At 42.3% G+C, this 26,733-nt stretch overlaps 1 protein-coding gene across 1 annotated transcript in view; it reads right to left on the reverse strand.

Annotated features, from left to right (window-relative positions):
• Positions 1–5,070: 5,070 nt before the first annotated feature.
• BRF1 (BRF1 RNA polymerase III transcription initiation factor subunit) overlaps positions 5,071–26,733 on the reverse strand; it is a 164,141-nt gene continuing 142,478 nt past the window's right edge. The window contains exons 16-18 of the mRNA XM_042815073.1: positions 13,101–13,152; positions 10,006–10,174; positions 5,071–7,972 (exon numbers count right to left, since the gene is read on the reverse strand). Coding sequence (XP_042671007.1) covers positions 7,935–7,972; positions 10,006–10,174; positions 13,101–13,152 — 259 coding nt within the window. The 3' untranslated portion in view covers positions 5,071–7,934. The remainder of the gene's footprint in view (positions 7,973–10,005; positions 10,175–13,100; positions 13,153–26,733) is intronic.

A 26,733-nucleotide genomic window follows, 5' to 3' on the forward strand; every position in this document is an offset into this window, starting at 1 on the left:
ATATCATAATTCCTAAATACACACGCATTTTTATTCAGACTACTCCCAGACACTGCAGCTTTGCTGATATCACACTGTTTTCATGTTAAAAAAAGGCAGATTTCCCTTTCATGTCTGACTTTGTTCCATTTTGTTAGCACTTTACAAGTCCAATATTTATTACATATCTGAGGGGTTTCAGTGGGTAATTTCCCTTCTCCCACAGACATTTCTTGCTGTCAAATATGATGACCACAAGGGACTTACTCCCAGCCATAAGCGTGCCTCAGTGGCACCAAATTCCTGCAGAGGAAATGAGGTATTTCAGGTTAGAGCTTACCAGAGCAGGTCTCTGCTGTGTTTGCAGCTTTCTTCTCCTCTGGTGTGGGACATCCCCGGCTCTGCCTCCTGCAGCAAACAATGCTTTCACATTCCAAGTCTCACCACAGTTCTTCATCTGTGCTATTTTTCCCCTCTCTTTCTTGTACCATTTGACATTGCTGCTCTTCAGTAGTGATTGCTCACTCCTGCTGGGCACAGAGGACTCTGCTCGGAAGGAAAGCTGCAAATCACAGCAATGTGCAACTTACAGAAATGGAGGGAATAACTCAGGAAGAAAAGAAAAGACAAAGCCACCTGTGCCTTCAGCCAACTCAAGATCTACTCAAGAAGTAGATAGCTAAGCTTGGCTGTAAAAGCAAGCTTGAAACGACACTGGCACAGTCACAGCCTTCCTTCCAAACCTTGCCTATGTCCTGCAATAGCTCTGTATTTATTCTGCCCACTTCCAATCTTTACTTGAGGTGCCTCAACTTCTTATCTCCTGGACATACGTGCTGTAGCAGTAACTGTGGGTAAACAGATGGGACTGATCCATGAGCTGAACACAGCCCTGGATCTCTGCACAGTGGTATCAGCACATTGACATCTCCTCACTCAGATCTGCAGCAGATGGGGACATACATCATCTCCTTAAAGATGTACCCACAGAGCACAGTCACCTGAGACGTGGCCACTTCACACCACTGTTATGCCCACCAGCAGCAACAATGCTGGGATCTGAGCTGGGCTCCTGTACAAAGGCTGGCAATGTCCCTATGGTCAGAGATTCTGCTTCACAGGCTAGAGGAGACCGGAAAATTGCATGAATACCAAGCACACCAGCTAACAGTGCTTTATATGGCATTTTATTAATGCAGTGCAGCCAGCTTCTCTGAACCAAACTAAAACATACAAGGAAGATCAAAAAGATGAAAGATCCTTCATCTTTCCACAGGCAGCAAAACACACTCAGACTCTTTCTCTTGGTGCTGGATAGTCCAGAAAGAAAATACAGTGATTCACATCGCACTGCCTTGCTGCTGGAGACCTCAGAGCTTACGGTAGGTCCTTCTGATTTAATGCAGCATGCAGCCGTGTCAAACAATTTCCCAGTGGCCCTGTGTAAGAATTTGCTTGGAAACAGTGAGTGGAGTTTCGAAACCATTTGCTTTAGCTGTATTTTACCCTGTGTCAAGCCATGAATCTTATTTGAATTGTGCTGGTGTGTTTGTATAGACTTTCCTTTGGTGAGCTCTCAGCGTAGGGGGAGGAATCAAAGCAGGTACACGGATCTTGCCTGCTTCCCAGACAGCGCTGCTCTGAAGAATCATTATTCAATTACAGATATGTGTCGGAGTAGTCTATTACCACCTAGAGAGAGAAAGTTTTGACAGCTGCAGCCATCGCCAAAGAGAGCTGAGGAGGAATGCATTATGTGCTGCACGCTACAGCTGTATCGCCACTGAAATTCCATTTTCTCATTTATTTTAACATCACCAGAACAGGTAACTCCACTCTGCTGGTTAATGAGGAAAGGCAGACTGATGGGCTTGACAAATAGAGCAAGAATTGGCTTTGGGCAACACACTGCATATCACACCATTACGTACCCTGGGCACTTTTCTCCCTCTCCTGCTGTTAGCACCCTTGGGACTGTCATTAATGGCACGGACCCTCAGCTGATGTAAAGCAGCAAAGCTTACTGCCTGATGTAAAGTCACAGGAACCAATTTGCAGTGACTGTGCAGACCTGCCACGGATATGTCCACGCATCCCTCTGTTTTTATGAATCTTTTGCCTTTTGGGGAACTTAAGACCCCTCACTACCAACAGACATCTACTTAGAGCAGGGCTCACACTCTTCACATAGGATTACAATGTTTGCTCCAAAATCCTGATCTGCAGAAGGGCATACAACCAAGACCACATCAGTGCAGGGGACAGGAGCCGAAGACCTGCCAGCCCCACCACTCAAGATGCAACTTTTTTACTTTTTAGTCTCCCTGTACAAATAGTTTCTACCATTCTCACAGAAGAGCACTGAAAATCACTTGGTACGAGCAGTTGGTGCCGTTTCTTTTCATTGCTTTGTCCAGATTCCTCTAATTTGCAGTATTTTTCTGGTTTTGAAGAATTGAGAAACCTCACTAGGAGCACTAAGAGCAATAAGAAAGCATCCTTCCTGCAATTGTGCAATGGAGACAGCTAATAAAACGCCTGCCGTCCCGGTGTCTAGTGCAATGCCACTTACTGCCAGCCCATACAACAACAAACACAAGATTCAGACAAGAAGTCATTAAATCACGTGGCAGGATGGGATTTTCATTTTGCATTTTTATGAAATGTATCTGCCTCCCTCATTTCCATGAAAATGCACAACGGTCCCAAAAGAATAAAACAATTAAGATGAAGAAACTCATCAAGTAGATTTACTAGGCTGTAAGCATTCCTCCTGCCTCATTTCTCAGTGCTTCACCTCTCTCACTAAACAAACACCACTCAGGCAGGCACCAGGGCAAAAAATCATGGAATATCATCCTACAGCTCTTCTTATGTGTGTGCCCGGAGTAGGAAATTACAGCACCTCTTCTATTACAATATGTGAACCCAAACACAAGGACGTTATGATCTGCTGGTGACAAATGAAGCTAATATAAATCTTTGCAATATTTCAGCTGTGTTAACATTATTTAATTTTCAGACCCTTAAAGGAGGCGTACTTGAGGAAGGCAGTTGGGAGGACAGAATGGTTTTGGCTATGACAGCCTGATGTGGTAGGGAAGACAAAAAATTACAGGACAAAGGTAATAAACTGCACAGCTTGGGAAAGGCAGTAAATATGAGGCTGAGGCAAACGGTACTTCATTGCAATTTAGATATTATGATGGAGAGAGCACCAATGATGGACATCACTGGAGAAATTCCCAACCGCCATTGGAAAGGGTTGGAATAGCTGTAAAGAAACTACAAATAAAAACATCCTGATGTCAAAGAGAGCAAGACTGTACCTAAGGGAAATGAAGGGAATGCAGTAAAGCTAGAATGAAGCACTTCAACATCATATCATAGAATCATAAAGGTTGGAAAAGACCAGTAGGGTCATCTATTCCAACCATCCCACTATGCCCCGTCACCAAATCACAGAATCATTAAGGTTGGAAGAGACCACCAAGATCATACAGTCCAACCATCAAACCATCCCCATCATGCCCATGAAACCACAGCCCTAAATCAAAACTACTGGTAACTGCTCTACTATATACTACATACTGCTTTAGTCAGTTAATTATATAGCTTGGTGCTAAAACCTCGTTAATGTAATGCAGTTTACAGAAAGTATCTACATTTATCAGCAGAACAATTTCTTGTAAGAAACACTTACCTCACTTTTAGAGACAGAAGAAAGCTCTGAGTTAAAAGGATTTCTTCCACTGTCAACCAATCAAAAAAACATTCACAAGAACGAAGACAGAAGAATCAGAAATCAGTAGAAGAGCACCATAAAAGATGGGTTCTGCAAGGGTTTTACTTTTTATTTGCAGCAAATATATTACAGTAAAAAAAAAAAATCTTCACATGACTCACATTGTGGTTGTGTAAGGAAGATACATGTGCTTACATCTAACAGGTTTAACTTCCCTGGCACTAAGTGAACCAAATGCAAGGATTCAACATGAAAATAAGAAACAGAACATTTATTAAGCAAAACTCTACATTAAGCGCACACGCATTTGCGAAGAGAGTTTCAATGCAATCCAAGGAATACAAACGAGCCATCAGGATGGCAAGGACTTTTTAGACAAATATGTTTAACCCTCAAAACAAGGCTGTCTGTCTGGCACCATTTCTGAGTTGCTGAAGTGAACACAGCGGTCCTAAAGAAACGTCATGGATGATTAAGACACTGAAAATACAGTCGCCCCAGTGAAGAATCTTATTATTTTCCTTATTTCTTTCATTTTTTATCCCCACAATAAAAGATTGTTAAAAGGCTGCATGGCAGACAAGCTGGATGCAACAGCTGGAGAATTTTGCCTGTCAAGCAAAGTGACTTGCAGCAAGAGACATGCTTTATGCAAGAAAACCTATCATCTACAGCTTGTGTGAGTTCAAGAAAGACGACCCAGGGACAACAGATGTTGAAGCCCTATGGTCTATCTTTGTTATCATCGGAATCCTGAAAAAAGCAAGGTCCAAATGATTCCAAGAGAATAAAGGCTCACTTACATACAACAAAATAGTCCAGATACATCAACAGTAGTAAACAGAGTTAATGCAGTGTTAATCTTTTTACATTTTAATGACTAGCTATAAAAACAGAAACTAGCATGTTCTAATCTGTTTACATTTCCTGAGCTTAGTTAAATCAAGAAGGAATGAACATTATAAAAATCCCGGTAAGTCACCAATAAATTAAAAATATACATAATATATTATGAGGAAAGGTTGAGGGAACTGGGCTTGTTTAGCTTGAAAAAGAGAAGGCTCTGGGGAGACCTCATTGTGGCCTCCCAGTACTTGAAGGGAGCGTATAAACACGAGGGGGAATGGCTGTTTACAAGGGTGGATAGTGATAGGAAAAGGGGAAATGGTTTTAAACAGGGGAGGTTTAGGTTAGATATGAGGAGGAAGTTTTTCACACAGAGGTGGTGAAGCACTGGAACACGTTGCCCAAGGAGGCTGTGGATGCCCCATCCCTGGAGGCATTCAAGGCCAGGCTGGATGTGGCTCTGGGCAGCCTGGTCTGGTGGTTGGTGACCCTGCACACAGCAGGGGGTTGGAAGTGGATGAGCATTGTGGTCCTTTTCAACCCAGGCCATTCTATGATTCTATGACTCTATGATAACCACTATAGATTAAGAAGCCTGCAATGCTCAGAGCAATACCATGGCTCTGCCTTTAGGACTCCTGTGCAGAAACCATGCCATTAGCTTCACCAGCAATACTGAGATGCTATGGGTTTGCAGGTCCTTCTTTGCTCTCTAACTGCCCTTCTAGCAGACTATGAGATAGCCTTCTCCAATAAGATCTCATGAGAGCTTTCAAAACCTGCAAGTATTTTCCTGTCTGATATAGAAAAGCATTCGCTGCTCCCAGTGCAGGAGACAATGTTCTCAGAAACACAACGTGAGAACAAAACTAATATTTGCTAGCAGGAGTTATTCGAGTGGACTCTCAGCTCTCACACATAATGTCCCTACTTTGGCAGCAGGTTTAATATTCTGTAGGGCTAACAAACCCATGAAAATCGACACAGAAAACTGCAGGAAAGACTCTCAGCAATACGGAACTCAGCCGTTTCTTTACGAACCAACATTACGCATTTGAGAAACGTTCTCGACCTACATGAGTCATACACATGTTTATTGATGCGTGTTTATTTCCTGCATGGAGAATAATGTGTACCCTGGAATAAAACCCAGCTCTGAGAATACACTGAGAGCACGGTTACTTGTAACAGTGCTACTGACAGATTAATTCAAACCCCAGTGCTCAAACTCAGCTGTCTCAAAGACTCGCAGACCATGAACTTTGATAAAACAAACTACTTTTTTATTTTTATTGTCAGCTTATAGCATGATTTTGAATTATGGTATAGATAAAAGAGAGGTAGAAAGGTTTATCTCCTCCATGAACTTTTTTGTGCAGTGCTTATAAAGTATCCGAAAAAAATGCTATGGCTGTTTGATGAAAGCACCAGCCGCTTCCCAGCAATTATAAGGAATCTCTTCAGTGTGCTGCAAACTGAAATCTGATTCAGAAGAGCTTTTATTCCCATTAGTCTTACAACATCTTCTTCTTTATTATTGCATTTTTTAACCAAGCTCTACTGTTAAGAGAGATCACTGAGAAATACTCCTATTTGGGACTCAAAATATCTAGCACATAAAACCTAGTCAATACACTACATTTACCACCCAAACAAAATCAACTCTGTGCCTAAAAAATGCACTCATTCTGGCTCTATTCACATGATCCCCTTTATGCAAGCTACTGAAAGGGACAGAAGAAGTATGAAAGGTCCTTTCCCTTGTTGGCAATGGCCACAGGTATGAGAACCATCACTCCCTTCCTCTCTCTGGGGTTTGTCCCTTCCCAAGGCAGCTTCTTCTCCTGACACTATCCACCCTCTGAGGCAACAGAATTACTGGTGCCTTAATGAGTGGTGCTTTAAAATGGTGCTTCAAAATCCCAGAAAGGGTAGGAAGGAAGAGCTAGCCAGGAAGGCCAGCTTAACAGAACCCATAGTGGTAAGATAAACATCCACCTTCGCCCGATATAAGAGAAGTCTGCAATACTAAAGCATTCGTGATTGTCACAGACAAGGGAGAGAGATGAAAGCACCCTATCTCCTGCAGCTGCAGCCATCAAGACGGCAGTGCATCTCACACTGGGCTGGGAGCCTTGGAGACCCAGCAGTGTCAGGGAAAGGCAGCACAGAGGCAGCAGGGTGGGATCCAGCACTGCAGATCTGTTCCTGATCCACTGTCCCACCACAGCGTGTGGATTGCTGATCTGGGTGACAAGGATCTGCCTGTTGACATTTTGGGGCACATACAGCTGAAGCCCCAGCATTATTCATGTAGCAGAGACTGTTTAAGGGTAGGATTTGAGCCATGAAATTCAGGCTGCTGCATGGTGACCTTTAATTTACCCACAGGAAGTTAAATATATTACATAAAATTAAATTCAGCCAAAGCAGATGCTAGCTTATTTATTAAAAAGCTCAGCTTTCTCTTGCTTTCAACCGGTTTTAAAGCCAGGCAGCTCTTGGAGCAGACCTGCACTCCAATTCAGTTGGATGGGAGCAGCTCTGTAGAGATGGCTGGAGTCACTCCCCTGCAGCAACACCAGCCACAACACCTCCTGGCTGCTCCCAGTGACTCCAAAGGTACGTGACACCAGCAGTGTCTCCAGCTTTCTCTCTCCAATTCTTGCCTCACCCAGGGTTTCTCCTTCCTCACACGTAAATATCTGACTTACAGCGTAAGTCACTTCCTCACTGCCACCATTACCTTATATTGAGACAACTTCTAGACATCTATGAATTGATTAGTATCAGTAAATATTTACTCCATTTCAGAGAAACAGATACAATACATAACTTGTTGTCAATTTATGATAGGCTTGAGCATGGAAGATTGCATAGAATGACAAGGGCAATTTGTCAGTAAATGTTGGAAGTGTTCTCTGTTGGCTGTAGTATTTAAGACAATTAATCCTGGTGTACTCAATCAGGTGGTGAGCTTCTCATTTTTATCCATCCCACTGTCTGCCCTTCTGTATGCTCCCTTTCAACAATGTGCACTAAGTAGAGTCATATAACTCTTTTTACGTTGCCTATTTTGTCTCTTTCTTTTGTTGTCTGAAAACATGACTCCCAATAATTTTATTCTCAAACCACAACCACCAAAATAAAAATAATTCAAGTACAAACCCAAACATTATTGCTGGGTTATGAGTCAATGTAAACTGACCAGAGCCAATGCAAAGCTAAAATTCACTTTACAGAAGTAAGGATTGCTTGATAACATTTGCGGACCATAGACTGCTTCTTTCACCATTCATACAGTTTGAAGATTGCAGTTTTTCTGGGAACAAGAAATAGTCCATGTCTTTAGAAGTAAACAGAACTAATAGCCATCATCATCGTCCATATCACAGCCATAATCTGAAACACATGAAGACAAAGATAGATAAAAATGCAAATATTCCAGGTAGGTGGAACATTCAACGTAAGTACTTGCAAGTTTCAGGTTGTGTTCTTGCTGTCCAACCAGATGATAAATTCTGCCATAAAAAAGCATTTTAAAAAATCACATATTTTCTTCGGGTTGATGAAAAAGTTCTTCCATTCTTCCTCCATATAATAAAATTATTTGTAAATGTATGTGTATAAATATTTCTACTCACTTGTCACTGGGACCTCATTACATAGAACAGAATAGAGTCCCTTAGGGTTGGAAGGGACCTTTGAAGGTCCCCTAGTCCAACTCCCCTGCAATGAACAGGGACACCACAGCCCAGGGCCTGATCCAGCCTTACCTTGAAAGCCTCCAGAAGTGGGTTTCTGTCATGCAGTGTGTCCCATACATCTGACTCAGAACTCCCATACCTACTTACTCCTAGAGGCACAACTTAAAATTTTGTCAATTTTTCCAATCCTGTTCTGTTTCCTAAAAGGATGCTGGCTGTGAAGTCTGTGTGTTCTGGGCATTAGAAGGCACGCTTGTGTGTTTCTAACGCACAACTTCTCTGTCCTTCCTGAATAAAGTGAGAAAGACATTTTCTGTTGCAAAGTCAAACCTAAAGATAAGGATTACATGTGAGCATTCCGTGATGTTAACCTTTATATTCCAAATTTAATATACTGCAGCATTTGATCCAAAGTCAAGCAAATGCTCTGAAGCAGAAATAAAGTGTAATCTATAATAATTCGTCTAGAATGGATGATGTTCAGCATCTGTAATTCCTGCAGTTATTCCAGGCAGACAGGTCTAAAATCCATAAAGAAAGCAGTTAGAAAGGAGTTATTTGTTCTGCTAAACAGCTCTGCACACCTGCATTTGAATTCTGGGAATAGTCCTTTCCTTTTTTATTTTATTTTATTTAACTCTGATTTTTCAGCTGTTGTCCAAACCAGACAGGGAGCAGCGGAATGTTCTCAGAATGGTTTTAAAATAGTAACATTTACAAATAAAAAATAGCTCCGTGACCTTTATTCTATTTTTGTTGGGGATTTATTAATAAACATGGACCCACCCTCCCCCACATGGGTGTCTTTTCTTGGGAACGTTATTCTAATAATACATGCAGGCAACAAACTGTTTTTTCCTAGGGTTCAGCAATTATTTTGAAGTGGAAAAATCAATTTAAAAGCAACACATGCTTTTATGAAAACTATATATATATATATATATATATATTGTCCATGAAAGGTAAATTAATAGTTCTGGAAACACTTTTGCAGTAAATAACATTTCAGGAGGAGACTTATCCTCATCTTGCTTTTTCAAAACCCATAATTAGCTACCCTCATTTCAAAAATATTTTTGTATATTTTCAAGGCTTAACTTCTGAGGGGAAGTTTTTAATAAAAGATAAACATGGATGTGTCCTGCTAGGAAGAACACAACAGAAAGGATACTGCCCTTTCCTGTCAGCAGAGAAGTCCAATTAAGTGAGAGGCTTTGCTGGGTAGCCCAAAGAAATCAGCATACATCTACATGCCATACAGCACACCACACACTATCGATATCGTTTCTGAATTTGGAGAACTCCTTCCTCTGACACTTATCCCAGAAATAGGCTGTGATGACTGCCTTGAGCTGGACAGTCAAGTCTAAAGGGCCTGTGCACCATTGTGAGGCAACAAGCCCCAAACTCTTTTAATAGAGGGGTTACTTAATTCTTCAGATTCACATTAATAAATGTCATTCCAAAGAAGGCCCAACGTCAGTTTCCTCTTGAGAAACCTTCCTAACCTACAGATCGAGACACAGACTTTTCTCTGGAGGAGTCCCTAAGAAAGTCCCATTTTTGACAGAGATGACTCCAATCTCTCACAAGAGCAAGCTCAGCTTGGGATGAGCTGCCAAAGCGCTGAGACAAGTACAGGAACCCCGTCTGTCCTGAACTCTGCCCCAAGAAACCTGAAGCACCAGAGAAATAAAAGGCTGTAATGCAGACAGCATCCCAACTTACCGTTTCCTCCCATTAACTGCAATGCACTCATGCAGTGATCATCTTCTTCTTCTGCTTCTTCCTCTTCCACCTCTTCATCAAGGTTATAAGCTATTGGGCCACTCTCCACTAGCACAGTCGCTGGCTTTTCTAAGTTAGAGGCTTCTGCTTGTGCATTTGGAAAGGTCACCTGCAAAACAGAAGAAAGGGCAGTAGGACACTCCTTTTTATTCAATATTCTTACGTAATGCTTAGCAAGAAGAGAGCTGGAAGCTCACATCAAGTGCTGGAGGTGTAGCCATTCCAGACAACAGGCAAGTCAGAATCACAGAATGGCTTGGGTTGAAAGGAAACTCAAGGATCGTGAAACTCCAATCCCCCTGCTGAGTCACCAACCTCCATATCTAATACTAGACCAGGCTGCCCTGGGCCCCATCCAATCCAGCCTTGAACACCCCCAGGGATGGGGCATCCACAACCTCTCTGGGCAGCTGTTCCAGTACCTCACCACTCGGTAAAGAACTTTCCCCTGAGGAGAAGGTATGGAGAAATTTAGGCCTGAGAGCTCCTCAACAGAGCCGTGCAGGAAAGCTCACAACCTTTTCCTTACTGTGCTTGACTCACATCAAGCCTATTACACAGTAACAGTGCTATTGGTGCTTCAATGATGGTAAAAATGTACCCTTCAAATTAGAAAAAAAAAGAAATACTATTAGCTTTGACAGCTCAGGTCGGATTTATTTGGAGGCACAATGAGCTGTGGAACAAATGGCACTCTTTAGACAGCACTTAATGCTATGGTAGAGCACTAAGTTCATAATACACAACAGCATCTGTACCATTTCCTATGAAATATATCAGAATAACAACCTCCAAGCTCTAATCTGGGAATTGGTCACTGCTGGACCTATTCCAGCATCTGCACCTAGTCAGATGCTCCAAGGTTAGGTAGGACACTGGGAGAGAGAGCAACAGCAGCACACAGCAAGCAGACAGCAGTGAATGTGGAGGAGCAAGTAATGCTGTCTCCACTTCAGGAATGGGGCAGGCACCAAATCCATCTCCTGCAGCGATGTGCCCTGCCCCATACAGCTTCCCTCACCCCTACCACAAGAAAAGCCCTGCAGTGCTCCAGGCTTTAGATCACATCACACAACCACGTACTGCTGTGTCTTCTTCAGTTCTGCTGGCAATAAGGTCTGTTGCAGCACTGTAATTATTTATTTGGTAATGGATTTACTTCTGATACAGAAACTCCCAGAATCTTTCTAACTCCAAGCACTTTAGAGGTATGCCATAACAGAAAGTCCCCGTATCAGAAAGCTGATGGTCTAATTATTTAAATATCAAAGCTGCTCCTAAAATTGTCACATATCACATACCATGCCAGTCAAGCAGTAATATGTCTGAGATACTCACAGCCATCTATGGGTTTGCTTCAATAGCTCATTAATAAGCCACAAGGCACCCATTAATTTTAGCAGAAAACGTTTAGGTGTTTGGATCACTCAAAGGCAAGTTTTCATTATTTCGAATGCTCAAATTAATAATACAACTTAAAGGAACTCCCCTCCAGTTTATTTTGTATTTCCTACCATTGTTTTTGCCTCTAGACTGATGAAGTTGAGTCCATCTACGTTTCAGGTACAAGCAGAAATAGACCCAACCATTTGACATGAATCATAATGTCTACCAATTTTTATGCTGGAAGTATCCATCTGCTCTGAAAAAGTGAGCGAATATAAAAGAGCTACAATTGAGTCATTATTTTTTAAAATTGCACTATGCTAATTAAAATGTGACCTTCTTCTAATTATCATGTCCATTTCCAGATTGCTATATTTCTAAAAATGTGCAGGGTTTTCTAATGAGTGTAACATAAGAAGTGAAAATGTATTTCCCTAGGCAGGATATCAAACTGTTTCTGAAACTCAGTGGATTTTAGTCATTTTAAAAATAAAGCAGTCAAACAACATCTTTAAATAGAACTTCCTGGACTCACTTCTAGACAGCTTGGACTTCAGTTTGGCATGCAACTTTACATACGCATGGGCATTGTGAAAGCACATCAAGCTATCAGAGTTGGCCAGCACCCTTTCAAAAGGGCATCGGTATCACCCATACATGGGGAAAAAAGAAAGGAATGACAAATTCCTTTGGTATATTAGGAACAGAATTGTCAGACACACAGTTCTTTTATCATCAGCAAAATGCATGTGTTTACTTTGTACAGTGTAAATATAAAAGCAAAGGAAAGCTGTTACTGCTGTGAGTGATAACAGCCATGGCCCTTTCAGCAGAACATTCACATGCACAAAGCCACCCTGGGAGGGTTTCTGATGGTGACCACTTACTAGCTCTAACTTTTCAATGGAAATATAATTATTTCCAAAGCAAACCAAACAGCAAAAAAAAGAGTAAGCCAATTTATTACCGGGTAAGCTGTCACTTCGTGCTTCTTCACTGATCTCTTTAGGCAGGCTCCAGAATATCAGCCCTTCCCTTGTGTCACCACCAGCTCCACAGAAGCAGCACTTATTATCGTCCCCCATTTCTGTGGGCACAGTCCAAGTGATGAAACAGGCACAAAGCTCTGCCTCTCCTACTACTCGTTCAATATATACCCTTTTAGATGCTTGCAGAGAATCTTTCCTTTTTTCCTACTGAACTAGGGGTTATGAGGCTAAAGTTACTGACAGGTAAGTAAAGGCAAACCTTGTTTAGAAGACACAACCTCAGTGTTGCACTGCTTGTAGTAACCAGCTCCTGCTCCGACCGCTGACACATGAGTCTCATTTCTTTTGCCCATATTTACTACACAGCCTGAGACAGGCTGAGAAAAGCTTGTGGGAATTTCCAGACCAACGGAAGAGGTTCAGAGGAGGTTCAGGTTGGATATTAGGAAAAATCGTTTCTCAGATAGAGTAGTGATGCAGTGGCACAGCTGCCCAGGGAGTGGTGGGGTCACCATCACTGGCAGTGCTCAAGAACTGTGGAGATTTGGCACTGAGGGACGTGGGCAGTGGGCATGGTAGAGGTGGGCTGAGATTGGACTGGGTGATCTTAGTGGTCTTTTCCAACCCTAATGACTCTACAAAGAGTTGGGCTTTGCATACCTCCTCAGTGGCAGCCTTCTTAGCCAGCTGTGTAGAAATCAAGGGCCTTAACCTGCAAAAAAGGAAAGAAATGGTGAACATTAGAAAAGTTACACAATATACAAAAGAGCTTGATGTATAGTATGCAAGAAACGAAAGCACTTTGCTAGTGTTCTGCTGTGCACTAACTTTTTTTAAAACGCAAAGCAAAGCTAACAGCAGACAGTCACAAACCATACAATAGTTAGTACACACATTCCCTTCTAAGCATCTGCCCCAATTCAGGATCATGGAGAAAAATGCCGGTCAACAAGCACAACATTTCAGCTCACCCTGAAGGTCCATGAAAGAGATGTTTTGATCAGATATTACAGAAACAAAAAGACTCAAGGAAGCGGTGAGGAAGAGAAGAAGCAGGCAACCCTCACAGCAATGCCTCATCCCTCTGCTGCCATTCCAGTGTGCAGCAGCAGCACTTCCAAGCACAGCAAAAGCTGCACCTGCAGGCTGCCTGCCAGGAAGGAACACAGTGGGCTCAGAGGGGCAGGTCACACTTTGGGGACAAACAAAGCATTTTTGGAACAATGCAGACATGGCAAAACTGAGCCACCTTCTGAATTACCCAGCACTGCTCTGCAACTACTACCCTTCATTTGATGACATATGCAAGATACCAGTAAGACTCTATACACAGGATTCCACAATTATCAGATTGAACGCTAAACTCCAGTTATGGAAATCATCATCAAAAACAAAGGGACCCTGCATACCTGGAATAACAAGTAACAGAAACTGAACATAAACTTTTTTTTTAAATTGCATCAAAGAAGACCTGCATATCCGAGGAGAAAAGATGAATCAGTATTACACCACAGCTGAGCACTAAGTATCATTCTTTTCTGAAAAGCATTTCACAGACTGTTGTCTCCTTACTGCCACGAAGGCTGTTCTCAATCCATCAGTTATTGTTGCTTTTCAGGCTTTCCTCCTCATCTAGATACATCCAGTCGTGAAAAGCATGACTTGTTTTCTACTGAACCACGGCTCCAACAGCTCCTCAAGTATGTCTTTTAACTAACTCTACGCAAACAACTTAATGAATACCAATTTATGTTTCTGGAGATGTAGTCTTTTATGATAAGCAGTATCTTTGCTCTCCCTTTTCTATTAGTCATTCCTTCCTGTTGACACACAGATACCAGTTGTTTTCCTACTTATTTATTTATTTCAAATAATCAGCAGGAGGAAACATAACCCCAGAGAACGAGCAGGGCGTACTTCTGATCATTATCTGTGATGAAGAAGACAATATTAAAATACAAGGCGCTGGCTGAGCTCCAAAAACGGTCATCTCTGGAATGCTTTGCAAGACCCGAAAGGCATTTCAACAACCAAAGGAGTCCAAGGTGACTCCTTGCAGCAGATACAGATGAAAAGATGGTACAGGAGTGCTTCGGGAGCTGCACTGCTGCACGATCCAGAACACATTCTTCTGTGACAGACACCTCTTGTCATATCTTATGATGATCAAAATCTTCAAGAAAGAGATCCTCTTGACCTACATAAATTATCTATTACTTACAATTCCAGGCGGACTTCTGGGCTTAGAGAGAATGCATGTGAAAGCACGAGCAAACTTCACTCCAAGTGCCTGACCGTCTCCTTTCTTTACCTAGCCTGAATTGTATAGTGCTCCCAAAATTTGAGGCTACCTGTCAATCTGTGCTTTCCAAAAGTCACTCTGTTCAAACATTTACAAAAACACAAATGCAGAGGTGCCAAAAGGTTAAGCAGCTGAGGGATGCTAATTATCATCCAGGTTGTATTTCACTGACATAACTGAGAAAAAGCCCAACGGGGGTAAGCAATGAAGGACCTTTATTTTAAACCACTAGAAGTGATTATTGTAATTAACATTGCACCAAAGATAGCAACTATTGCTTCATGATACCAAAAGGCTTCAGACCTCCCTAGAGCACCCAGAAATCTTTCCTCCCCCCAATTAAAATCAAGCTGTTGAGTAAGACTCACAAGGTAATCAGAAACTGCTGACACTTCTTTTAGAGCAAATTATGCGAGTGCTCACACAGTGAAGAAAACCATCACAAGCTACAGGAAGCAGAAAGTAAACATTCCAGTTTCACTTTAATTAAAATGGTCCCCTAATGAAAATAATAAGATTCACGCTTACGAAAAGCCTACTTGCAAACTAATGCTATATCCAAGAGCCCTTCCATGCCATTTTTCAGCAGTGAGTGACTCTTGCACCCGTTCTGAAATTAAAGCTGCATTTCTGCTCCATGCCAATTGCTCACTAAGAGTATTTCGTCACTTCATTACTAGAAACACAGCACTGTCATCCAGTTTAGGTAATGTGGTTTCTCTCTCAGCACACCGTTTCATGCACCATAAAGCTCAGGGCCAGGCTGAGCCCTCTGCATTGTGCTACTGCAAGCTACAGCAAGAACTGAGAAAAACTAAAAACCATCCCAAAAACTTCCCTCTAAAATAATGCTTTTCGATATCATTTAAAAAAGAAAGTAAGTTGATTTCTCTCCCTTTGGTCTCACACCCATGGAAAAGCTTGCTATTACTGTACAAACTCATTCAGGAAGGCTTTATAGGGATGCCTAGGTTTGGTTAGTTCCTTAAATGCCCCGATGCCCTGACCTCCTTAAACCAGAGCAGCTGCAGCACACTGGCCATATGGAGCCATCAATTACTGGCTGCCATGGCTACCCATACGGCTCCTTCTGCTGCCTGGCTGCACTACAGAGCATGAAGGAGAGGGGTGCTGTGTGTCCTCATGGAAAAGCACGATGCTCATGAGGTTGAGACAGGTCTGAGCATTATGGATCAAACAAGCAGCTTGAAAAAACAGGGAAGTGAAGAATCTCACCCTACTTTTAATCTATAATATGCTTTCATGGGATGCAGAAAAACCCTGTCCGTTGAAGTCCAAGAGCAAGACCCCTAAGTAAGCATCCCATCCTGCATTAAGGTGTGATCCCAAATACACTAAAGCAACAGCCTCTATTTCAAATGAAGTGCTGTGACTGGAAAGCAGTGGTGCTCCTGGTCTTCCCAAACCTTCCACCAGTTGCTCGTTAGCAATGACAATTTCTAGCTTGAAGCACTTCTGTTATGAATTCTACAATCAAATACAGTCAGCACACTGTATTACAGTACAGTGGGAGGGAGCAACAAACCAGCAACTTTCTGAACAGCAATACGAGCCATCAGAAGGAGGGAAGAAAAAAAAAAGAAAAAAAGAAAAAAAGAAAAAAAAAAGAAGACTTCAAGACTTCACACAGCCCTAAGTGTTATATCCACATTTCAAACTGCTTCAGAAATTATACAGATCTACCAATGCTCGTGTCAGCCAACACACGTAGCGCTGGAAGCAGATAATGTTGACATGTTCCCGACAAAACCAGCAGCACAGTGCATGTCATCAGAGGCTGCTCCCCACCGAATCTGCTCCGCTCTCGGCTGAGATGTGCACGATAACATCGAGGTTTGTCCTCCAGCTGAACGATTTAAAAGAAGATGCAGTATAATAGCTTCTGACAGGGCTAAGATCACACAGACTGAACTTTCAAAGGGAACAAATTCTCTGGAAAACAAGCTGGCTGTGACAAACAACTGTTTTTATTTTGCTTATTATTTAATAACAAAAGATTACACTGCACAGTACATAAAATAGGAGGCGTACTATGAGGCAATAAAAGCACGTAACTCGCATCAGGCTATTTGCCCAGTGAAAAGGTTTATGATTCCATAACAATCTCCTCAGCAAAACCCTGAAAGTAATTTGGAAACTCACCCAAAGCCGTGTTTCTTACTGAATTTTAATTTAGTCAATCCAAGTAGGGAACATCTTACTGCTGCTTACCACACATACTAATTTTATACACAGACAAACCTAGAATACACGATTGGAAGTGGAGCCTGGAGCCACCAGCATGCAGTACCATTATGCAGGTCTTCCAAGGCAAACGTGTACAAAACCTGTCTAACTCTACTGCAGGTATTTCATGTGTCTGCCACTTCAGTGACAGAAAAAGCCATTTAGAAACAGTCCAGTGGGAGTTGGGTCAGGTTCTTCATGCTGGTTGAAATACCCCTCCCACCTGAGGCCAGATGGTTTTGCCTCAGGAAGTCAGTTTACCAGACATCTGTGTGAGAAGGAAATTAATATAAATGTTTATCCTGGCTAAAAGTGCCCTTTAATTAGGTACTGTCAACGTTATCCTTACCGGAAAGCTGGGAATTACCTCTCTGAGAGGTTTCAATGATCTTGTTGGAAAGAAAACAGCATCAGGAGATGATGACCCATGGTTCTGCCATTTCAGCACAAGAGAGAAGTGACCTCCCTGGACAAGGACCCCAGCTCTTTTCCAGAAGGCAACGCAGACTGGAATATGACAACAATCTCACAGTACTTCAGGGTTTGCATATACAGCTGCAGACCCACTGCTAGCTATGAGCTGGGTGCTCACAAGAGTCATTCCCTTCCCCCAGGAAGGAAGCCAAGGCACATGGCTGAGGCCATGGCTGGTTATGACACTGACCAATGGCCATCTGATGCCTGGAGAAAATGGACTGTGGTGCGAGGGTGCACCGTGGCGTATCTAAAAGAGCCCATAGAAAACATCAGCTCTATAGAATGACAAAACATCACTGATGCTCACACCTTGAAACCATGTGCACTTGAGTTGTTTGACTTTCAGGCAGCCATGCTGACCAGCCCTTCGCCCAGCCCAGCTCACCATCCACATGAAGGCATCAGGGAGTTTCTCTGAATCACTCTTCCTAGCTATAGGGCCACACAGACCTTAGCTAATGACAAAGAGAAGCCAACCAAAAGGTTGTGGCACCACATGGCAGTGACCTCAGTTCATGCACAGCAAGCTGCTTTACAGCTATACCACTGAGACTGATGGAGTAGCAGGCAGAATGTGAACCCTACCAGGGATCCTTCTATCTGTGCATGAAATATCATAGAAAGAGCCATTTCAAGTGGAAAAACGCAAAGCTAAAATGACAACAAAAAATAGAGTGAAATGAGAAATTGTTCCCACTTTTGATTCCCACTCAGTTCTCTTTAATGCTGGATCAGAGGAGCTACGCTTTCATCAGCGCAGCATCAGACAGCACCGCACTGAGAACCTTCAGCACTAATGAGGTTGGCCTCTTCTAGCAAATACCCAGGCTGAAGTATTCAGGCTGTACGAACTCGCAGAAGTAAACTGGTAAAAAAAATAAGAGCCTCTATTATCCAGTACAGGAAATGTCCATCAGCAAAGAAATAAGCACCTACATCACTCACCGGTGCACTTCTGAATGTCTCTTGAAAAGCCAGAAGTTTGCTAATGTACAGTGAACTAAGCACTCATTTCACGCCGCTCTGAGAAGGGCAGAGGTTGCCAACATCTGCTGTCTTCACTAACCCAGCTCAGAGTGAGCAATATTCTCCATCGCTGCAGCACTCATTCCTCAATCAGATGCTGTAAAATGGCAACTTGCTGTTCTTTCCACTAAAACAAAAGGTTTTCAACAACAAAAATGGAAAGAATGACATCGAAGGCCACCTTATTGGGACCAAATGAAATTATACTACAGCAGCAGATCCAAAACAATCTCTGCACGTATCTGATTCTAAAGGAAATTGCTGCAGACCATGGGAAATTACAATTGCTCCAGGACAAGAAGGGCTGACTGATTTAATATTTCTGGCTGACACACCTTCTTCCTGGCCTTGTCAATAAGGATACTGATGAGCTCATCTCTCCACAGGTCAGGAAAACATTAGCTGAAAATATGCTATTCCTTTCGCCATGCTAATTTTTTCAGATAAAATGATGGCAGAGAAACAGATTTGTACCTTGCTGAGAAAAGCTATTTAAAATAAGGAAGCTATGAAGCATTTTAATGAAGGTAAATGAGTAATCATGATGGTCTCAGTTAAGCAAGCCTAATGACTATGTCATTTTTAAAACACAGGTGTGAGACATCTCATGTGGTGATGATCCAGATATGTCCAACTACCTTGTAGCATGGCCTTACATATGCTAACAGTGCAGAATTTATCTATAATGGCAGAAATTCAACAATTAGCAGATAAGGCAAACATAAATCATTTTAAAATCATGCCTGGATCTATAGTAACTGGAACAAAATTCAAAAAGTCAAACAAAAACATTACCACCTCAACAGAAGCCTTATGCTATTGAAACACTCTCAGCCGTCGCACTGCTGCTTTTATTTCCGACACAAATGTGTTTTGCTAGACTCAAGAAAGGAGGATTACAAATATTTGCTTTTGGACAGGTGTTTTGATCAATCTCAATCTCATGAAAACAGTTAATGAGGCAAAAGATGAAAAGAAAAACATCTCAGTAACCTGCAGCCTCTGAGAACAGCCCGTTGAGATCGTTGTACCCAAAGGTGATGGCAGATCTTCCCTGGTGACATCACGAGGACAAAAATAACACCAGGCAGCATAATAACTCGCCTCTTCCACCACTACTGATAGCATGCAGTACTGAGCAAATTAAGTTGCTCCCATCAGATTATGCAACAAAATCAGTATTTCAAAAATCAGGTATCTACAGATTTGCACAAGCAATCCATCAAGGAAAAAAGATGGATGTCAGATTTTTTTTTCTTGTATCTGGCCTATTCTACATTAAAGAGCAATTTAAAATGCCAGCCATCTGGAAATCAATGTATTCCAAGCTTTATTTTATGATTACCAACATTCCCTCTCGTAACTCATTTCTAATTATAAGCAATAAATCATTCCCTCTTGCTTGTAATTTGTAACAGCCAATTAAGGCAAACCTCTTATTTAAATAGCAAATCTAGCTTTAAAACATCCCATATTTTGAGGTACGCACAGAACGCATCTAATCAAAGCAGACAAATGGCAGTCGACAATTTAACATGGCTGTAGAAGTCACTGAGGAGAGACACAGGAAAGCACACGGCCTTCTCACATGATTTAGGTACATCAAGACTTTCCAAAACTGAAGACACGGCTCTTATCTGCCTGATCTAATGCAGAGGAGACTGACATGTTGCCACATGAGCCAATATGTTCCTCCAGGAAGTCTGGTGTCAAGACTTCCCTTCAACATATCAGGAAACTAATAGAAAGGCTGTAACAAGAGAAGAAGCTGTAGGTTGATCTGGTGAGAAGTTCTGGATGTTTTTTTAGTTCCATTTTAACGAAGGTGAAAAGTACACAGCACTAAAATTAAGACTAAAAAACCCAATTAAAGCAGCTTTTCCTGCGAGTACATTTGATTAAGACATGGCCTGGACTCCACCTTCCAAGCCCAAGGACACCAGTGTATACTCCTAGATGCTCACCCTCTCAAGTATTCTTTGTTGTAAGATTTTGCAAGTTTTAGCCCATAGTGTCACAGTGGGCACAAGAAAGGCACCCACTTGAATGACTCGTCTCCATCCAGGATCAGGCAGATAAAGCAATGTGAAGGAAAGGCATCAGCAAAAATCCAGATCATCCCTTCAGGGAGAAGTCTTTAATGGTGATTTCCTATGTAACTCTTACCAACGGGAGAATATGAAAGAAATGTGGTGGAAGATTTCAGACAAGACAAAACAAGGTGGGTCTAGCAGCACTGGCAAGGACACCGAGAAATTTTTACACGTATTTGCTCTTCAGTGTAGGTCTAAAAAACAGGCATGTGAGAGCAAACACAAGAGAGAGGCTTCCTATAAACAGCTCTGCTGGGATTTGTCCGTTAGAAATAAAAACAACTGTTGTCAGAAAAGTATTTGATATAATTTTAGCTGCAGAATTTATTACATGAGAAACTGATCTTAGGAACGTGGAAGTGGTTTCCACTGAGATTTTATTTGGTCATCACACAGCTCAAGTCTGTTCCAGCTTCGCATCGTGTCATCTGGTAAGCGTTTACAGTAGGAATCAAGGGAACTGGATTTGGAAAAAATCCATCTCAACTGACCTAAATCTGATCTGACCTGAATAATCAAACTAATACAAAATTCAAATATGGCTAGACAAAAGCAAATAGAGTAATTCATTAGCTGCAGTTCTTTCAGGAATTTCCTGCCCTTTCCCACACATGAGGGTATGCATCCCACTCTGTTTTTCTTCCTGTAAAGCACTGAAGGTGAAGTGGACATCTCCTTGTACCAGAGATGTCAAAGGCTGAGAGCAGAAGCCCTGAAGGCTCCACTGGATTCACTTTCTCCTTCAGACACTGAAGGATACGATGCCACAGCACTATCACAACAGACACACTCTGTACTTACACTGTCAGCTTCACTTTATTCCTAAGAGTCTGAGCTGAAGGCATGCAGGTGCAGCACTATTCAAGCAAACACGCAGCAAGTCTCCATAGATGGATCAGCACTCATACAGATCCTGCCCAGAGTGTTTAACAAAACTTTCAAGACTCCTTAACTTCTTTGCACAAGAGATCTAAGTATTGCTATTCATCTTCTCCAAACACGAAGCTCAAAGACATCTTAGCTGGTTTACATCTGGCTTACTCTCTTGGTGAGACTGAAGAAGAAATCTCACTGGAAGAAATCTCAAAAATCACTGGTTTGATGTTGGTGAAACTTGGACAGCATTTCTGGCAAAACCTTTGGATGAGGATGCAACATAAAAGCATGAAGGGAGGGAGAAACAGACACCAAAGCTTATACACTTCAGTTTGAGAATAAGGCATCATTCTCATTATGCCTGTGGATGTGTATCTTCCTCATACGAAGTTTTAAAAGCTTTATATAAACTATACTTCTAAGCAAGCTTGTAATTAGCAAGGGGCAGGCTTGGTTCTAATTATAACTTGCACAGACACACATTATGGAAATACTTAGCTAATAACCATAGCAATGCTCTGCTGATGGCTGAAGTCAGGCCGGCATGTGATTGCCTTGTTACCACTTGCGTACTTTCTGTCTTGTGCAAACTGGGCTCCCTAAGAAGCCTGCAGGACCGGTCTGCCAGCTCTTCCTCCCAGCTCTGCTACGTAGGGTAATCCAGGCTTGGCTTCCATCAGTGCTGTGATGATCTGTCTGCCTGCGTCCAGCATTCCTGCTCCATGCGGGTATGCTGTGGGATACCTGCTCTCACCTCACCAGGCATGCTGACACCAAAAGGACCAGAGAACCTGACAGATGTAGCCAACTTTGCTCCATTTTACCAACAGACTGTGCCCACTGTGAATACGTGCACACTGTTCTTTACAGCCTTTCTCAAAGTTAAAATGAAAGACAGTTCAGCATCTCATCTCAAAGCCAAAATATTTGAAAAGAAAAAAGCAACAACCAAGAGCCCGATTGGATGTTCAGCTACAAGAACTTCCCTGCAAGTCAAAGTCCCTGTAAAATCATGCACGTCTCTCACAACTTTGGATATGAATTCTGACACAGCAAAGGTCCAGAAAGTAAGTGGTACCCTTTAATTCCAACTCTGGAAGCTACCTGCATTGCAATCTCTACTTGGGTATAAGCATGCATGGTTAATAAAGTACAAATATGGTACAAATAACTGGGAAGGCAGCCATTTACCACTGAACATGACATTAGTGTAAAAGAAGCATTGCTACACACCGCAAGTCCTTGTTTGCACATACTATTATATATTAATGAGTCACTGAACTGAGTCTCAGAAGCCCTTCATGTTTTAAAAAAAGCCCACCCCCTCAGCAATGCATTTGTTACAGAAAGATCAGTATTAAAATGCAGCCAACTTTCCTATGGAAAAAAAAAATCTAAGTAGAAGCGTTAAGGAAAACAGATCTAATTGGTGTTTTAAAATGTGTACAATATGTGCAATTCCTTTCAAGAGAGGATGATACAATTTCAAGCGTAGGGAGCAGACAGCATCATCTCCTCCAATGCACTGTGTAAGTTCCATGCTGTGCTGCTCAAATTAAGTTAGGTTACCTATTGAAAGGGAATCCTACATGGAAAGCTGAGTTATTTTCAGTTAATAGTGGCTTTAATACAGCTTAATACTCATGCTAACATATACACGTTAATCAATGAAACCTCATTCAAACTACAAAGGAGATGCCTCTTGCAGCATCCTGCGCTGGTTTCACCAGTCCACAGGCCTGCTTAATCATAGAATCATAGAATCATTTGAGTTGGAAGGGTCCTTTAAAAGCCATCTGATCCAATCCTCCTGCAATGAACAGGGACACCCACAGCTCCATCAGGTGCTCAGAGCCCATCCAGCCTCACCGTGTCTCCAGAGATGGGGCATTCACCACCAACCCGGGTAGCCTGTGCCAGTGCCTCACCACCCTTATTGAAAAAACCTTTGTTGTAAATAAAGCTCAAACAGGTCCACATTTCTCCTGTACTGAGGACTCCAGGGGTGAAGTCTCATCAGTGCAGAGGGGTAGGATCACCTTTGCTCTCCTGGCCACGCTTCTTTTGATGTAGCCCAGCATACAGTTGGCTGTCTGAGCTGTGAGGGCGCATTGCTGGTTCATACAGAATCATATGATTCTGTGATTTTGTGATTCTGAGTCCAGCTTCCCATCCATCAGCACCCTCAGGTCATTTTTGGCAGGGGTATGCCCAATCCTTTCATCGCCCAGCTTGTATTGGTGGGGGGGAGGGGGGGTGGGCTGCCTTGACCTAGGTGCAAGACTTTGCACTTGGATTTGTTGGACCTCATGAGATTCATGCGGGCCCACTGCTCAGCCTGTCCAGATCGCCCTGGATGGCATCCCGTCCCTCAGGCTTGTCAACTGCACCCCACAGCTTGGTATCATCAGCAAACTTGCTGAGAGTGCACTCAATCCCACTGTCGATGTCATTAATGAAGATGTTAAAGAGCACCTGTTCCAGTAATGAACCCTGTGGGACACCACTTGACACTGATCTCCACCTAGATATTGACCACCATCCTCTGGGTATGATCTTGCAAGCAGTTCCTCATTCATCGAACAGCACACACAAAACAATATCTTTCCAGTTTGGAGAGAAAGATGTTATGGGGGACCATGTCAAAAGCCTTATGGAAATCCACACAGATGACATCAGCAACTCTTCCCTTGTTCACTGACACAGTTACACAATTATAGAAAGACATGGTCGGTCAGGCAGGACCTGCCTTTGTTGAAGCTATGCTGGCTATCCTGTATCACCTCCTTCTCTTCCATGTGCTTTAGCATAGCTTCCAGGAGGATACGCTCTATGTTCTTCCCCAGCAAAGAGGTGAGGCTGACAGGTTGGTAGTTCCCTGGGTTATCCCTTCTACCCTTCTTAAAATGGATGTGACATTGTCTTTTTTCCAGTCATCAGGGGCTTCATCTGACCACCACGGCTTTTCAAACACCATCGAGAGTGGCCTGGCGACTATGTCAGCCAATTCCCTCAGGATCCTGGGATGCTTGGGCCACTGGTCCCTAATTTGGCTCAGTCAAAACCAGCTGGGTCAGCCTAAATAGACTGTTGCTAATTATTGCCTTTTGAAATTGCTGGAGTTGCCAAAATGGGTTAAAGGGCACATACAAAAGCAGGTCAGCCGACTGGCCCGAGGGACACGGGGCTGACGTGGCCTCACAGCCCTTCCAGATGGCTCCTGACGCCTCCTCTCTCACCGAGCCCTCTCTCACCTGCACAGGCAGAAGGCTGACCTCAATCTTATAAATTCGGGAGGCCTTTCCCTTTTAAGATATTGTGGTCCCCAGCCCCTCTATTCTTCAACCATCAAATATCCAACTGCTCAAGAAGGTCAGCATAAAAGTGAGGTGAGCAGCTCCCATTGCCGTGCAGCATTCTTCCTCCCCAAACAGTGGCTACAGAGATGCATTAAAAGAAAATTGCTGCAGCTCAATCCTGGGATTGCTCATGCACATCCTTAGCTCTGTATATATACGAAAACACTGAAAAGCTCTAACAGTTACAGTTATCTGTCAGTGCTCCCTCAGAAATGTACAGCTATGACCAAATTGGGTCATCTGAGGAGCAGTAACACACATGTTGTGCAAGGTACCTTCCTATTATAAGGAATATGGGCTATGAACGGTGAAAGGAGTTCAGCTGACCGTGAAATGTGCAAATACTACAATAAATAGATATTTATACACTGTCTTATTTATATGAAGCCCCTCATTCCTAAGCCATCATTTATATTTTGACACTGAATTCTGACAAGCTTTTCAGACAAGTGGTGATGTGCAGCAGTTCTTAGTACTACTCTAGAAAGAACGAGTAAATCATGAAGCAAACTTTATCCATCTCGAGTAAATCCCTGCTCCTTCCTTTGTACCTCAGAGAGCTTGCACTGCAACTGCGTCATGAAAAAACAACTGTATTGAACAGAGGAGACAGTGAATTCCCACTGTAGCTTAAATCCTTCTGCATACTAAGCTCTGTTTGAAGATCAAAAATGTACTTTCAGGTTAATCTTGTGCACTTTGAACTTTAACTCCTTGCATAGCAAAGGAAAAATTCACGGAAAATAACCCAATATTCCTACAAGCCCTGAGCTACTTCAAGTTAAGTGCTGGAGAGCATTGTGACACTTCGTATGCAAAGACCCTTTCTAGCCTTTGTGCTGTTTGCATCCCTCTCCAGAGCCAAAGGGCTCCCTGCTGCACACAAAGAGAAGGCTGTTTGGGCTGGAGTCACAACTTCAAAGACCAGCAGCACAAAATTTGCCAACTTGCTTTGCCATTCAAGCAAATGTCAACTGGAACAAAAGCACACAGAGTAAAGTTGTTACAGAATGCCATGCAGGGAAAATAATGCAAATTTGTATCAATGATCAACTTAGCCTTAACTAAGTCTAATGAGCAACTTTGCCTTTGTTCTTTTCCATCATCACACTCATTTTGCTCTGTGAGTTTGAAAAGGCATTTCTGAAGCATTAGTTAAAAAGCCTAGCTTAAAAATTTAAAACAAGCTCCCACCTTTAAAAAAAAAACAAAAGTTTTGAATGTGTCAAGTTTAGATTTCCTACATTCTATACTTGGTAAAAATATGCAACAAATGCCTAAGAAGTGCTTGGCCCCAGCGAGACAACAGTCTGCACAGACTCACACCAAATACGTCTGCCTTTCAGTTGTTTAACCTCCATACACTGCATTGCCTTTATCAGCATCACAGCATCGTTCCAGTTTGCCTCAGTTTTTTGTCCTCAAAATATCGTGGGAACATCAATAGTTGGCAAACTAACACTTGGGCTTTTAGCATGAGGCTACAGATCTCTCTGCTACTTTCCTCGGTCAGTTAGCAAAAACTCACAGTAAATAAACAGATGCACAATATATATATATATATATTTAATGTAATGTAATGTAACTGCCATATTGTAATGTAAACACATTTCACAGTGTGCTTTTTTATGGAAGAAGCTTTTTAGAGCAAACTGTTTTAAAGGAACTCAATCAAATTTAACGCATGCACAATACATTTACATTTGGAAAACAGTTTGGTAGCGATTTATAGCCCTTTGACGTGAACTTTCACAGTCATTCTTAGAGCAAGAATGCACTATAGTTCAGAAGTGTAATGTTTTGGCTGGCCTCAGTGGGAAAATTAGAGCTGAAGTCTCTCGAAGGCTCTTTTTACCTCTAGGACTCTGCATTTTAGTATCTTATTTGAAAATCTTGACAGACGAATAAGAAAG

Source organism: Centrocercus urophasianus, unplaced genomic scaffold (genome assembly GCF_019232065.1).
Source record: "Centrocercus urophasianus isolate 14NV4802_14NV808 unplaced genomic scaffold, USGS_Curo_1.0 seq_14, whole genome shotgun sequence".
Taxonomy (NCBI): Eukaryota; Metazoa; Chordata; class Aves; order Galliformes; family Phasianidae; genus Centrocercus; species Centrocercus urophasianus.